Source organism: Limulus polyphemus, unplaced genomic scaffold, assembly GCF_000517525.1.
Source record: "Limulus polyphemus unplaced genomic scaffold, Limulus_polyphemus-2.1.2 Scaffold1423, whole genome shotgun sequence".
NCBI classification, from domain to species: Eukaryota; Metazoa; Arthropoda; class Merostomata; order Xiphosura; family Limulidae; genus Limulus; species Limulus polyphemus.
Genome location: NW_013667033.1, coordinates 144,871 through 161,790, shown reverse-complemented (window position 1 = coordinate 161,790; position 16,920 = coordinate 144,871). Strand labels below are relative to the sequence as shown.

Below are 16,920 nucleotides of genomic sequence, written 5' to 3'. Positions count from 1 at the left end.
TATTGTGATAAAAGTTTAGATAAACGACCTTTACATATATTTGTATTTGTAAATATAAAAACAAAAACATCTGGGGTGTAAAGGTCGTTTATCTAAACTTTTATCACAATATCTCTCTATATATATTTTGTATTCTTAAAATAAAAAAATTACGATAGTGTGGATTAAACAGGCTTAATTCTAACTTTAACCATGCAATATTATTTCACCGAATTATAAGCTTATGTATTATTACGAAAATATCAGAAAGAATATGTACTAAAATCAAGATTAACTTTCGAAAAACGTAAATTGTCATATTATGTATGTATACTTAATCCATCTTGTATGCTATTCTTTACTATTTGGAAATAAACATGCAAGATATGTTGTTAATAACACTACTGTTCATCATGATAAATACCTATGTGAAATTGATGTATTTATGTTCTTGTGTAAAAGATATTCCTTATTGTTCTTATCAAATAACGCATAAATACACTTTACTACTTAAATGCTTAAAGATAAAAAATAACTTTTTTCAGAATGGTTCTGTATATGGAATATCTTCCCACTAAACTGCGAGGGAAGTGCACATTGGTCTTCTTCGTAAGTTTTTTTTTATACATGTTTGTGAAGCGAGATCTATACTATTTTAGAACAGTTACTACATTGTTTTATTTCAATTGTTAGAATAATTTTTGTTTGTATTGAGAACATCCATACGACATTGTTCGTTGCAGGCTCATTAGTACTTAATAACTAACCCTTAAATTTTTTTGATTTTTAACTGACCTTTAACTCAATTTGTCAGCATTATTTCGTTGAATGCAGTTTGTGTTTATAATTTTGTGATAACAAAATGGCCTTCTATTCATTTGGTATACATCCTAATATATATATATAAACTCTACATGGCTACGAATATAGATTCTACAGGTTCTATATACAGCAAAGATCCTTCAGAAACCATATAGATCATGAAACATAGAAATAATACTTAGCGATGACAAGAGAAGAATTATCACAGTTTATACGTTATTATACCGTATAGGGTTTCTGGGGCATTGGTTCTCTCGTTCTAACGTTAATAGCTATGGTCGTCATGACAACGATAAATTCCTGGCGTCTTGTCTTATTTATCGCCGTGATGCCTTTAATCATCTTTCTTGTGTTATCAAAGGTAAGGGTTATATTGTGCTGTATTAAAATTATTTAGTATACTACTAAATGTCTGATAGTTTCAGTATTTGGATCTTATTGATTTCAACAAGCGCCATGATCATGTCAAATAAAATATATATCAATATATAGACATGGACGCATACTATTAGAAGTAAAACATATTACCTAAGACTTCATATGATGAGAAAATTTTGAAAGATCATAATAAAAAAATTAATTTATTCTAATATATATGAAACACATTACTTTAATGATTAATTAATGTTCTAGTGGTGTCCGGAGAGTGCTCGATACATGTTGATTAATGGTAAAGCCAAAGAAGCAGAAGATATTATCATAAAGATTGCGGCGGAAAACGGGATATCTCGACCATCTGGTAAACTGAAAATTCCCTCTGATACCGCAGAGAAAAACTCTTTTGTAGGTCTATTTAAAAACAAAAGAATACTTTTCTTCTGCTTAATTTACTTGTGGTGAGTAAGTAATTACACTTTTAATTGGACTTTTTGTAAATGTTAATTAACTCGAATAATAATTTAAAATATTCTTTTCTTTCCCACAAAAACATTTTACTTAAAATATTACACTAATCAACACTGTTGGTTCCCATTCTTCCTTCTAAACTCGAGCATTAACATTGCTGCACAACTTATGTTTGAAAGGAACAAATATTGTTTAAACTTTTGATTTAGTGAAAAAATATATATTTATAGGTAAACATTAACTATGTTAATAAACTCAAATATTTTTCTGATACTTTATGTTACTATTGAATGTGAAATTTCACCCCTTAATTTTAGAAATTAAATACAAAATGATTAACATGGACCAAAGAGGACCTACATAAGTCAACGTATGCATTAATCCAAAAAATATTAACAGCAGTTTTTACAGTGGGAACATTATTAGAAAGTCTCGATTCATAATTTCGGGTCATCGTCAGGTAACATTTACATTCAATAAGAATCTTTATAGGCTCGTAATAACGACGACAAGGTACACGTGTAGATAGCGTTAGTTTCTAGCTGTTAAATCAAATAAGGTAGATAAATTATATATATATATATATATGTGTGTGTGTGTGTGTGTGTGTGTGTGTTTATAAGGGAGCAGATTTCCTGGATATTTCTTTAGTGTAATTTTTGAAGAGTTAATTAATAATATTCCTAATGGTAATAAAAACCCTGTTTATAAGATGTATTCTGACGTTTATGTTATGATTTATTCACATTTATCACATATATATTCATGATTTGTTTCTCAGACAACGTTTTTATATTTTAGGTTTTCCTTAATGTTTGTGTATTATGGTATTGTTCTTCTAACTCCAGAAGTGATTTTACATGGTGGACTGTCAATCAAAAGTAGGTAGACTTTATACTGATGATCGTCCTTATTGTCAAGTATGTATTATTTTAATAAATGACTGACATTAAATATTAGAGGGTCATTGGAATGTTCGCTTATTACAAAAAATCGTATTGTACCATTAAAAAATATATGCACAAAATGTATTACATATCTGTAACACAAAGGTTAATGCTTACCTATGTAAACTCCATAACCAAATACGTATTAAATGGTGACTTCTACACGTTATGGTAAGAGAAATGGTGGATATTAAATTTATAGATATTACTGAGAAACAGCCTGATAATTAATCGGTATTATCTATGTTTGATTTTATACAATATGTTATATTCGTTAACGATATCCAAGTTGTATGTAAAATATTTTTATAACCTTCTAAATTTTCGAAAGCTTAATGCCCCCAAGAGGCACAACGGTATGTCTGCAGACTTACAACGCTAGAAACCGGGTTTCGATACCCGTGGTGGGCAAAGCACAGATAGCCTATTATGCAGCTTTGTGCTTAACTACAAACAAATATACAAAACTTTAATTTATTACCAATATCTTACCTTTCTATCATCGAGAGCATTGTAATATTAAGATAAGCTGGTTATAGTGGCGAGAGGTTAGTAAAATTTTATTTGATATATAAAGTTGTAGCCTTTAGTGTATAATCTATATAATACACCACTAATAACTTGGTTTCTATCATCGAGAGCATTGTAATATTAAGATAAGCTGGTTATAGTGGCGAGAGGTTAGTAAAATTTTATTTGATATATAAAGTTGTAGCCTTTAGTGTATAATCTATATAATACACCACTAATAACTTGGTTTCTATCATCGAGAGCATTGTAATATTAAGATAAGCTGGTTATAGTGGCGAGAGGTTAGTAAAATTTTATTTGATATATAAAGTTGTAGCCTTTAGTGTATAATCTATATAATACACCACTAATAACTTGGTTTATTTTTTATGCTATGGTCGAATATTTTATTCTCAGAAATGAAACTGTTAATTTGATGGAAATAAGGTCGATTATTTCACAAACTACACTGTCTCTAATCCATTTCCCTGTTATTTTGTTTAATAAACATTAATGACGTTTGGTAAAATATGTGAAAAGTCTAGGACATATGGTGAGTTTTGCAAACTTTTCTAAGTAATCCATTTATTTGCTTAGTTTTACAAAATATATGTACTTTTGTGTGAAAAACACTTTTAAATAGTTAATATTTAATGATCTATAAATATTAATATATGTTTTCTCTACAGCTAGCCAATATGCTGAAGAAAGAGAACAAATCTATTCTGAAAACTTGACTGTTACAGAATATTACATGCCCTGTAAACCACTCTTGCTCTCTGACTACATCAATATACTCTGGACCACAGCAGCAGAGATCCTTGGTATTACGTTACAAATTTCTACATAAATGAACAACTAAGTTAATAGAGACTGTGTATTTTTATGCCTCATGATGGATTTTAAATTATTTACAAAAGTAATTGAAAGTATTGTATAGTTAGGGTTATTCTCAAAATGAACCACAAAAAAGCTTTCAATATGAAATACCTCATGATTATTTACTTCAACTTGACTTTCGTTAACCTTCTTATATAATTATACGGAATTTCAGAACGTCTTCATTTTACGCTAATTCATATTAACTTTCCATATAAGAACACAATCAGAGAAGGCAAATTGTGAGTACAGAACTTAAGTTGTCGTAAAAACTCTTTTTGAAAATCTAATATTGCTTCGTGAAGACAATGATTCCTGCAAGACAAATGCATTCTTTCTTTCTAAACAAAAAGCGTTAAGTTTAAGGCCAGAACGTAGCACACAGCAATAAACATTTAAACTTTTCTTTATTGGAGATGAAAGAAAGCTTTTGTCTGGCGAAAATTATTTTCTTCACAAAATATTAAAGTCTTTAAAAACCCTTAGAAGAGAAATTATCTACTGAAAATTTATGTTTGCCCAAAAGTTTGAGCAGGGGCTCCAAATGGTAGTTTCTGTGAATCTGACACTCGTTTAGATACTAAAACTGCTTATGCACTAATACTAATATTCTACAAGAAGATAATGTAGATCAAGTTACTAACCACAGAATTAATGATAATGTAAATAAAATAACGTGCTCCTTCAAAGAGAGAAAAAAATTACCAATATCAGCTGATGAAGGCAGGGAGCTAAAATTGCTATACTTAAAGATACCGTAATACAATTGATAATTCAGTAGTTAATAAAAAATAACAATTGTATAATACAACAACAAAAAAAAAGAAACTAAACAATAGATTCAGCAAAATGAATACACGACTCGTATCATTAACAAAGCAAGAAATAAAGTCGCCCAACATCTTTGTTTCACTTTGTCAGTGGCTAATATTTACACCCTAAGTCGTAGAGTCAATCAAAATGTTAAAATCTGGTGGTTATAACGTGAGGTTTGTGAATAGGTAAGGTACTACACTTTAAAACACATTTTGTAAAATCAGCTTTTCATCTTATCCCCTGCCTGGGCCTGATTTAGATCCATTAATACCCCCATGGAATACTGCTATGCTGGAGGCCCTCTACCTAAGGTGATTCCAATGCCCAATGAATATTTTTAAATTAATCAATTTCGAAGAACTCCACCAATAGTTGCACCTGCATGTACCTGTAGGCCAGAAGCCACTAACCCAAAAGTTGCAGCCTAACATTTGAACATTAACATTTGGATCACTCTACCTCTTCCCAACCATATATTATTTTATCTGAACATGTATAAAACTTTATCTTTTATTCCTTCAAGATATACAGCTCTATTAAATGTAACTTGCATGATTTAGAGGCGATAAAATAATTGATAAGATTTTCGTATGGAAACTCTATCGCAACTTCATTCTCTATGGAAATTTGAGCAAGATCATTCAAACGTTTCGTGGAAATGGTAGACCTTAAATAGTTTTTTAACAGTTTTACACATGAGGAAGTTCCTTCACTCGAGAAAACTGCTACAGGAACAATCAACAGTAAACGTAAAGCAACAGTTTCATATCGTTGATAGAAGAGAGGAAAGCAAAGACATCATAGAAGGTTTGCCTTTAAGAAAACCGCTTGTTTATGCTACTTAGGGGAACATCAATAAGTAGGAAGAAAAAAGCTTCGTCAGTACTTAATCTCAGGAGTAGGGATGTCTGACTGTTCTTTACTTGCATAATAAAAAATTCGCTATTTCTTTTTTTGTCTTTGCTCTGGCAACCGGTAGTCATTTACTACGGCAGTAAAATGACCGACTGTAAAATAGGTGCTGAAGCTAAGAAAGTTAAAATAGTATTTATTTTACTGCCGTAGTAAATGACTACCGGTTGATTTTACTGCGTAGTAAATGACTACCGGTTGATTTCACTGCCCGCAAAGGGATGCAGCAATTCATTATTTCATTTTAAGTCTTTCTGCATATATAGAAATTATGCTATCGGAATGTTATAAAAGCAACTATTACCATGTGAAAAACCTTGAACACGAGAATTACGTCATAAAACTTGTACCCGTGCAAACATAAATAATGGTGTACGTAATTGTTGTATAGTAATAGCCATTTTTTCCCAGCAACTCCTCCAATTACTTTATTATTCAATTTCTCAGGCATTTTTTCTCTTGCCTTATCAACTCCAAATTGACTATTTAATCCCACCCTTGTCCAGAACTGCACACTTTAGGCTGTGCCATTTGTTCGTGTTTATTTTGTGCAACACTGAATGCTTATAGTCATTCAATGCAGTTGATAAGTGCTGCCACAAAAGAAACCCTTGTAACTAAGAGTAGAGTGGTGATTTTGTTTCTTCTGCTGAACTGTTTACAGTATCATAGTGTAGGAAAGTTTATATTAGACAAATAATGTGGACCTACACAGAAAGTATCATCCAGCTCAGCAGAGGTCAAAGTAAATGGATGAATATTAAACTTGTGGTTTACACCACTGCTCTTACCACTACGTTGAACCTATTCCTAGTGTCCCTTTTACCACTGAAATAATTTCAAAACATTCAACTCTTTTGATAGAAAAGTAACTGAAAGTATCTTTATCACGAATAAAAAACGTGGAACACCTAAATAATAGATTCCCATGACCCCTAACTCTATAAAGTCAGACCTTTATGACGATTAATGTAACCCATTTTTATTATTGAAATTACCACACAGTTTGTTTTTCATGTATTTGAAAAATGTTTAAAATAAGTATCTTAACTAGCGAGGTCTGGTATATCGATATTTTTTCTACTAATATCAGTATTGTTGGTCAAATCTTGTATTCAAAAATTCTTTTCAACAATGAAAGATATATTCAATTAATTGCCATCTAAGCTAGGCTTATAGCCCAAACTAACAGTGTTTTTTTCAATTCTTTTATTTGTGTTTTTAGGATAATAAAGTAAATTTCGTTTATATAAAGAAGTTGTTTGGAAATGTCTTTAAGCACCCCCAGAACAGGACTAAGTTGTTTAAAAGATGTAGCCATAAGCTGAAGTCCGCTGTTCTTTGCTTATATATATAGATGTATGTATAAGAATTCAAAAGAGTGTTGATAATCTTACTCAACTTTAATTAATTACAAAAAAGTTTATAATGAAAATACCGTTGAAGTATTGTTATTTAATTAGTTTTGCAATAAATTGTGGTTCAAGTGGAACAGTTATATGGGGCAAACTTATATCTTAGTTAGTTTTCGTTTCTCTGTTTAAGATGTTGTTTCATGGTAGTCACCTTCTGTACTAATCTAGGGCCAAACTAGGAGAGTCACTTCACAAAAGACTTGGGTGTTTGTGTGTGTGTACGTGCTCAAAGCTACACAAATTATTAGCATTATAGTATAAGCCACCGGAAGTGGGGGGACTAGACAAGATGGCCGACCTTGCAATGGCCCTACTTCAGTTGGCGCCCTACGCTACTTCAAAATTTGGGGGTATCAGTTAATCTAGTATTTTGTGTGTTTGTTTTCTTTTAGAGTAACAGAGTTCACAAACTTTATTATATAAAGTTGTTTAAAAGTGGCCCATGGCTATATTATTAGAAGTTTTGCGTCTTTTAAAACTTTCCGCTCGTAAACAGGAGCTAAAACTTTCCATGCTTTAGTTACCTTGTATAAATGGAAGAACAAACTAAAGCAGATTATCATAGCAATAATTAAAAGGTCGTTTTTCTCTTCTAGGAGTTTTTTTGGCGTGGTTACTTGTCGCAACTTTGGGAAGACGAAGATTAATGTTTTTGTTTTTGTGCCTCTACTCTGTAACTATCATGATGTTATTGATAGACAAATTGCCGTAAGTATTAAAACGCAGAGACGAACTATACAAAACTAACAGCAGTAATGTGATATGATACAATGCAATTTTGTGAAGAAATTGGATAATGTGACAATTACAATAAGAAAATGATTGGGGATCCCAATATTTTATCTTATAATAATATATTTTATTCTCATCAATACTTCAGTCCACGAAACATGTAAACAAAAAACAAAAAACTAATGCCAAGAAATTGTAAATACTGTTATATAGGTTGCTGAACTTTTAATTGGATTATATTATTTAAGACGTTTAAGAAAATTGCTTTATTCCGATACGAGCCAGTAGCAAAAAGAGATTAAAAGTTTATAAGAATAAAACTACTCATGCCCAATGGCCTGATTCCTTAAATAAAAGTTAATTTTTTTACGAAAAAGATTAATAAGTAAGGTGGCTTAAAAACATCTGCTTAATATAACTTGTAAAGTGGGTCGATATTGAAAGTATATATAAACCATGTGTAAAAAAGTAATCCCTCAAATGATTAATGGGTTTGAAAACGAAATGCAATTGTATAATTATGTTTTACCAGTTATGAATATAAATAGTGTTTCTGATTTTGTCCTATGTATACTTGTAATGATTGAAAATACGTAGACTGTATGTATACCCTATGTAATGAAAGAGGAAAATGGAAAAATCCCATCAATACCTTTAGTGGCCACCCCCACTGACCGATGTATATTTAGCCAACACTAGAACTAGGAAATATAATCATTTTAAAAGAAAATAGCTTCTTTTTGACACACACCGAATCATTCCTAGTTGATTAAACCATATTTATTAAACCATAGTAGAAGTTACAGGGCAAACAAGCTTGTAAACAAACATACCTCCCTCAAACTATAGTTGGCGCTGTTGTACTGTATGTAGTCTGTAGTGTCTTATAAGTATTGATTCTTTGTTGGAATCGTTTCCTACTCGAGTTATGAATCTTTTACATGTTACTAAAATACCTATAAAATATTTGTTTGGAAACATTCCAATCATTCTTTCTTACCTTCGATATTTATTTTTGTCTTTCTTCAGACAACGTAAAACATAAAGCCTCCAAACAACTATCATTATTACATGATGTTATTGGTACAATGTCAGACAAGAGTAAACGTCAAAATTGATGTATGTGACGTCATCGAAAGAAGCCGCCACTGTGAAATGTTAAGCATATAAATAAAACTTTACCTTGATTGCTGATTTTAGAAAGCTACACAAGAGCTATGTGCACTAGCGGTCTCAAATTTTGAACTGATAGCCAAGTGGTCGGGCACTTGACATCACGCACCGTAATATACCAGATTTAAAAATGTGCTCCGGATTTTACATAATGTAAAGTAACACTTTTACAACTTTCACAATGTATATATTTATATTGTTACGTCTCTGTTCGTTTGTTAATTTCCTGTAAAAAATATTTCCGAAGAACTTCAACGATACAAGTCCTTTCTTGAATAAAACTAGTTTATTCTTTCTCAATACAACTTTGCAATACACTTAATTTCCACAGTCACTTTAACTTAAACACACGCTAGAATTCACAACGATTCACGCACTTTACTTACGGCTTGACTCGATTATCTGTCTCTATATCTTTCCAACTGCAATTCATTTGCCGGGCTTATATACTAAAATAGAGGGCGTCTGGTAAACACTCGGGCCTTCATGATCCTTCTAGAAACTCATCACGTGTTACCAGCGTTACGTGACTTCCGCTGTCGTAACAATATATTGTTTAAATTTACTCTTGCGTGACTCTCACATGTTATTCATTATTTACATGTTTATGTTAATATAAGTTAATTGGCATAATGAATTATGATAATCTGTAGCGTTTTAAAATGTATAAATATGAATTACCGGCACTTGTGAAATATTTAAAATTATAATAAATAATTAAAAACAACGTTTACTATTTACACAATTAAAACTTTATTGAAGCTGTACGGCTTCCACTTTAAAACAACACTCTACAAGTACTAGTTTTGACGTGATCTACGTCATCTTTATGAGTTACTTACAATCCATGCTTTATACTTTTACCCCTTTTTGCTTTGCTTCACTATTATTTATATGTTTCCTTGGTCTACTTTGTTATTAATTTTATAATTATTATAATATATCTCATCATATATCAACATATTGACTTGCTGGTCCTCATCTCTATTTAATACTTCGTTATTTCTAATGTTTCTCTAATATTTAATGCTACAATACTACGAGGTTGAGCCTAATTTTTTCCTATAATATTGTATGTTGGTCAGTTTTTACATGTTTGGCTATAGCTGAAGTTTCTATTTTATTATTTCTTATATAATCTCTATGTTCTTGCAATCTATATTATAAATTTCTTGTAGTTTGACCAATATATATATACCACCACATTCACATTCTATCTTGTATATACCTGCTTTATCTGTTAATTCTATTTCATCTTTAGTATTCCCTATCTTTTTTTTAACTTATTTATCGTTTTGAAGATAGGATAAAAATTATGATGCTTTTTAAATACTATATATAATTGACTTATTAAACCTGGAACATAAAGTAAGCTTAAAGTTTCCTTTTTTCATAAATATATCTTAGTGTAGTATTTTTAACTGTGTTTACACCTTTTTAAATTTCTTAAGTGCTTTTATACTATATTTGGTTCAAATCAACTGTCAATAGCTATATACTTAATTAATAACAATTCGTTATTTAAATCTTCCTGTCTTGAAAATATTTTTAAATCTCTATAAACATATGTGTAAAATACAGAGATTTTTTGAGTTTTTATATGTGATAAAGTTTCGTACTACTAATAAATTAATATCTAGGTGCAATTTCTCGTTGTTTTTCACACCTGTATATGTATTAGTTGTGTGTTTCCAAGTTGTTGTTTTTTTTACAATGCTGTATGTTGGATATACAAGACTGTTCAGTTTAAAAGCTATTATTGAACTTGTTTAATGATTTAATATTTAATGATTATTTCGTTTTTATAACCATAATATTAGAAGTTAATTGTTTTAAAAACGATAGTTATGATAAGTTTGTTACGTAGCTCTGTACAAATTTTGCGTTGTGTATGCAGTTTAATTGTTGTACTAAGCTTTTGTAACATTGTTGACGTCATTTTACTCGAAGTTTCTACGTTTTTTCGTTATGCGTAATACTGTTGTTTCTAAAGGGCTAGATATTTTTAGATTTTTCTATCGCGTAATATAAATATGTGTAAACACAGAAAGTAAGTAAGTTAGTGAAATTAAGAGTGAAAAAGTGAAGTTAGACTGCATGTGAGTTTACCTGTAACAAATAACCTTCTAATCTGATATTTATTTGAGTTATTAATCTCATTTTCAACAAATTTGTCTCAGTTATATCATTCTCGTTTAAAGATATTGTACAGACATTTTCAGGATAGTAATCCAAAGGCTAAGTTGTTCGTTTATTGTTGTTTTTCACAGATCAGCAGTCTCTTATATCTTATTGTTTATATCTAGAGGATCTATTTCAGGATGTGTTGGTGTTTCCATGCTCTACACAAATGAGGTGTGTTTTGCAAAATGTTAATAGAATAGTGAGGATATTGTAAGTACTAGTGACTAAATGTTTTCTCTTAGTTACAAGTGTATTCAAAATTATATATATGCAATATATACATTCACTTTGATAGATGACATCAGTGAACAAAAATAATAAAGTAACGAACAGTATGAAATAACGCATTTATAAGAAATATTGTTCGTATCTAGATAGTATTTCTAACACACTTTTAAGAGCTCATTTACAAGTATTTATATCATATTAGACCTAAAGAGGCCTAATTGGTCTCCTTTTCTTTGCTACTACCGTACTATCATATGAGACAATAAAATACTTTTGTCAGTCTAATCAACACCAAAAGGAGTTTTTAGAATATTCTTATAATATGCATGTTTTCACAGGCCTATCCAACTACCCACCGTTCATTCGCTTATGGTTTTTACTTTGGTTTTGGTCGCATTGGGGCTATAATCACTCCATTCGTAGCCCAGGTAAATTCAGTTTAACTTGCTATTTATTTTTATGTTTTCGATTTAAACTATTTTATTTATTTTTTAATAATAATTAAGGTGCACGGATGTTTATCAACCGTAAGAAATTTCTAGTTTTAAGACATTTCGATATCATATAAATCTAACATTTAAATAATCCAGAAACTATGTTCAATTCATATTTTATTTCGGTTTGATTTATCCAAATGAATCTGAACTACCAATTTCTTAATAATCAGGAACCACTATTGTGATTAAAAATAGGGTTCGCCCAGGAATTTAAAAAATTCTAATAGAACATACGGTCACAAAACATCGTAAAAAGCAGAGTTGTTTTTGAAACAACACTCAAAACCTTGTATCTTAAAGGCTAAGGCTGTTAATATATTAATAATAACAAAAAAAAAGATGATTTTTCCGATTGTTTGACAAATTCATCCATTTGTTCTACATATTATTATTCATATTGTTCTCGTTTCACAAGCATACTGAAAAACGGCTATGAATACTTTATTCAAACCCCGGCAAACCTACTAAAAAACTCCTATGCGGGTCATAGGATTATTTTTATGTTGATTCTTGAAAGAGAATGAGAGATTTTATCAGTTTTTCATCGCTACTGACCAAGTTTCTCTTCGAAACCATTCAATCACGAAACCTCCCAGTGGCACAACTGTATATCTGCGGACTTACAAGCTAGAAACCGCGTTTCGATACCCGTGGTGGGCAGAGCACAGATAGCCCATTGTACAGCTTTTTACTTAACTACAAATAAACAAATTCAAGCGTGAATGCCTACAGCAAAAATTGCTAGGTATATCTACACAAAAAAATCTATGCACAGCTATTAAATAAACTCCAGCGATGGTTGATGGCTAAGTTGATAAGCTTTTCGAAGCTATTCAAGCATCGCAGAAATGTAGAAGCCATTTAAGAACCGTTATACAAGTCGGAAATGCTTCGTTTTATTAGAGTAAACAATGTGTATATTTATAACAGTGTCTTCAGCCTTATTATTGTTGATTATAGTTTTACAAGGTACCACAGAAAAAAAACCGCTATGAATATTTTACTTAAACCTGAACAACAGTAATGAATGCAGTATGTCATAGAATAGTTTTAAAATTAATTTAAGCGCGTTCGTTTTTTTTCATCCTGAATAATTTCTGTAAGTCCTTCGCTTTCTTCCATTGAAAAAAATCTGGTGTTTTACTAATGCACATTAATTGGAAAATAATTTGTGTAACTTATAGCGCATTAATTGGAAACTGTCAGGTTGAGAATTCACCATTTTTCGAGTTCGCTATTGTACTTTGTCTCTACGTGGTTTTCTGTGACTATTTCAGTGAGTTTTCTAACAATAGACGATTACTACAGTTGATTTCTTTACTCTTGTGAGTAGTGATTCATTATTTTACTGATTTTCGTACTTCACTTATAAAACTCATGTTTACACGAAACCCCAGACACAAAAACCACCTGGATCAGTAAATAATGGTTGGGTGGAAAAAAGGCCAATACATCACTAAAATGTTCAAAAAGATGTAACATTCAACTGAATGCATATGCACGTATGTAGCTTAAAATTTATTCTCCAGAAATGGGCATAAAAAACTTAAGAAACAATATAATTAAAAGTTGTTAATTTAAAAATGGAAATAGGGATTATCAAAAAGTACAAAAACATGTTGAATCAAATGTAAATATTATATTTTGAAGCATACAGCTCGAAAGCTACAAATCCCTATTTTGACTGCACTGTAGACATGGAGTTAAAACAGGATTTTAGCTTGAAAAATAATGTAGACACTATTTCCAGCATAGGTTGTTTATTTTTTTTAGAGTCCTTAGCTGTAGGTTAAAATATAACCTTTGCATTTTGATTCAACTTGTTTTTGAACTTTTTTGACGATCCCTATTCTCCTTTTTAGATTAACAGTTTTTCATTATATTCTTGGGGAGGAAGGGTGGCTTTTATAAGACCAAAGTTTAAAAGTAAGGGAAAGTCGTAAGGTGTTCAGGACGTAACTGATTAATTGTATGTGTTAATCAATATGGTTCATTTAAAGTTTATTTTAGATTGTTTTACACCTTTACACGCTTTTGTGTGTTCACCTACTATTAGTTCAGTTGTTCTGTTATTAAGCAGAAAGCTGCACAATAGATAATCTGTTCTTTGCCCATTGCAGGGACTGAACCTTGAATTTTACTGCTGTAAGCTCTCAAGCTTATCACTGAGTTACAAGGGTGCATTCAATAAAACAAATACTGACGTGATATAGAATACACTTAAAATTACTAACACAAGATATTATAGTAAGCTACAATACAGTGTGTTTAACAGGTTTTAATGGAGTCTGAGCCAAAGGTAGCAGTGGGTATATACGCAATTTTAGCGTTAGTGGCAGGGATTTCCACGTTGGCATTGCCATTTGACAAGACAGGACAGGAACTAGAAGTGAGTAGATCATATTTTATATAAAACCTTTCCTCATTTGCTAACAGTAGAACTAGACATGTATTTACAAATGATCACAATAGTAATTAGCAAAGACATGATTCTGTGGAACATAAACAGTATGAATATTTTGTTAAAATTTACAATTCCAAGTATATGAATATTTAAGATTATTTCACTTTTTGTGTCAAAAGAAAGAATTCAAGAACAGTTTTGATAAATGATAAGCTATGCAAATAAAAGTAGTTTTTATGTTGTTTGGTGTTTCGTATAGTTACCAAATTTGCTTGTCATTTTTAGAGAATCCATAGATAATCCCTTACAAACTGGAATATTTTACTAGGCTGTTCTAAAATCCACCTGAACTTTAAATGTAAATGAAAATAGTAAATTCATAAGATTTTGGAGTTCTTAATTTATGATAATACTAGCGATTTTTTTAAAAGTTTACGTCTAACGTTAGACATTATAATCCAAGTTTAAAATACGTTTATCTAGGACCAGTAACTCCACAGCGAAATGACCTAGAAGAAGAGATGTCGTGCCGAAATCCGGAGTTGAATTATTATGAAACTTTCCTTTTTATTACTGTCAGCGTCCTTTATCCACCCTAGAATGTCATATAACTTATCCAACATATATAAATAGTTCTGCATGCAATGGGATTTGTAGATGACCCTGGAACTGTTTAGCTTTTGATCGTGTTTTTGAAAAAAAAAAATCTCATTTATCGCAGCGGATTTAAAAATAACCATCAAGTGAGCCTATAGATAAACTCTTGTGATTATACTGTTCAACTGTTTCTTTATTTCAAACCATGTATACCAATAAATGATAATATGACATAAATAACATTATTTTGAGCATTATATTTTACTTCTAGAGGGGTAGAAACATCAGTCAATAATATATCTCTACGTTTCTTATTACACTGCCTCCCAGTGGCAAAGCGGCATGTCTGGGGACTTACAACGCTCAAAACCGGGTTTCGATACCCGTGATGGGTAGAGCACACATAGCTCATTATGTAGCTTTGTGCTTAACTTCAAACAAACAAACAAACTTATTACACTATTTGGAAAATTATTTATATCAAAGTATTTTATTACATTCTTTAACTCATTGTTAAATAAAACCCATGTACAGACAAGGTTATAGGCCCGATATATAAAAATGTGATCCCCTTCAGATCCAAATTCTCAATTATCCTGAATGTTGAGTGAAGGTGATTCAAATAAATATATATATATATCATTTGTATTAAAATAAAAGATTAGTACTGTATTAGTAATCTTACACTAATTCAGATTTTTTAATCACTCGTATATAATTGGTAAAATTATACTTCACTAACTTAATCTATTTCATACCATAACAGTTGTTGTTTATGCTATCTTATAATATAAATAACCTCTACTGCGTGGATGGAGAGCTTCTGAATAATGTTTAGGGGTATATTTTATCGAACTAAACGGATTCAAAGTTACACAATGTGATTACTTGATTACAACCTTCCTATCTTGTCAATCCCTTTCTTTTGATGATCTTCACGTCTTCAATGTCCACCTTGATTATTTTCCCGTACAGCTTTCATATTCAGTCAAATATCTGGGAATTGCATGTGATAAGCATCACATCCAGTTAGCTAACCATACTGCCACCTGCTCCAAAGTTATCAAGAGGCTCAATCTTCTACGATACTTCGTTGGGACCTACTCAAGATTGTAATCTCCACTTTTACTCTATACCGATAAATCCTTAGTACGGTTATGCCTTATCTATATTCATACTGCATGAATATCAGCTTCTTTTCCATATTTTGATCGTCTCATGATCCTGGAACATCATGTCGTCAGATTAGCTTTACGAATTCTTCTTTCTAGTTCCACCAAAGAGCTACACGACTCTATTACCTTTTTCAAACCTCCCTAAAGTTCATCAAACGTACATACACTATTGCTGGATTTTCCGGTATATCCTCCCCCCCCCCACTTCTACCTCCTGCAATCTATCCCTTTTACATTTTTCACTTACAGTTGTTACTTTCTGCATATTTGATGTGTACTGTTATTATTACTGTTTACAAGTAATTATCCTACTTGTTTCTTTAGACTCCTCTCTCCTACATAAATTGAATAATTTTGTTGAATCTGCTCATCCATACCTTCACTGTTCCCTATATTTACATACTTCTCCTGGCCGAATAGAAAGCGCAATCCTCTGCTGGCCCGTCACTTTCCATAATTGGGCTGAAATAAAATGATACTGAAAAAAATATCTAATACTTTGAGTAAGGCCTTTGAGAACATTCTTGTCACAATATGTTCGCACACAACATATATCTCGAGGTTTTAAAACCCAAAATGTTATTATTGAGGAATTGCTCATCAAAACTGTTTATCCTCCAAGGAAGCTACTTACACCACTTAATCACTTACTAAATATATACTTGATTCTCTTCCTGTAAGCAAGCCAGCTGCCCCAATGACTAGTTTACCTTGCAATATTTATCTAGTACAATGAATTCACAGCATATTTAAACTGACTACGTTGCTTCTTCGTTATTTTATCACGTATTTATATATTTTACA

At 31.1% G+C, this 16,920-nt stretch overlaps 1 protein-coding gene across 1 annotated transcript in view; it reads left to right on the top strand.

Moving 5' to 3' along the window:
• LOC111086774 (synaptic vesicle 2-related protein-like) overlaps positions 1-3,841 on the top strand; it is a 42,972-nt gene extending 39,131 nt beyond the window's left edge. The window contains exons 2-5 of the mRNA XM_022391009.1: positions 525-588; positions 1,034-1,162; positions 1,435-1,584; positions 3,794-3,841. Coding sequence (XP_022246717.1) covers positions 525-588; positions 1,034-1,162; positions 1,435-1,584; positions 3,794-3,841 — 391 coding nt within the window. The remainder of the gene's footprint in view (positions 1-524; positions 589-1,033; positions 1,163-1,434; positions 1,585-3,793) is intronic.
• The last annotated feature ends 13,079 nt before the right edge of the window (positions 3,842-16,920 follow it).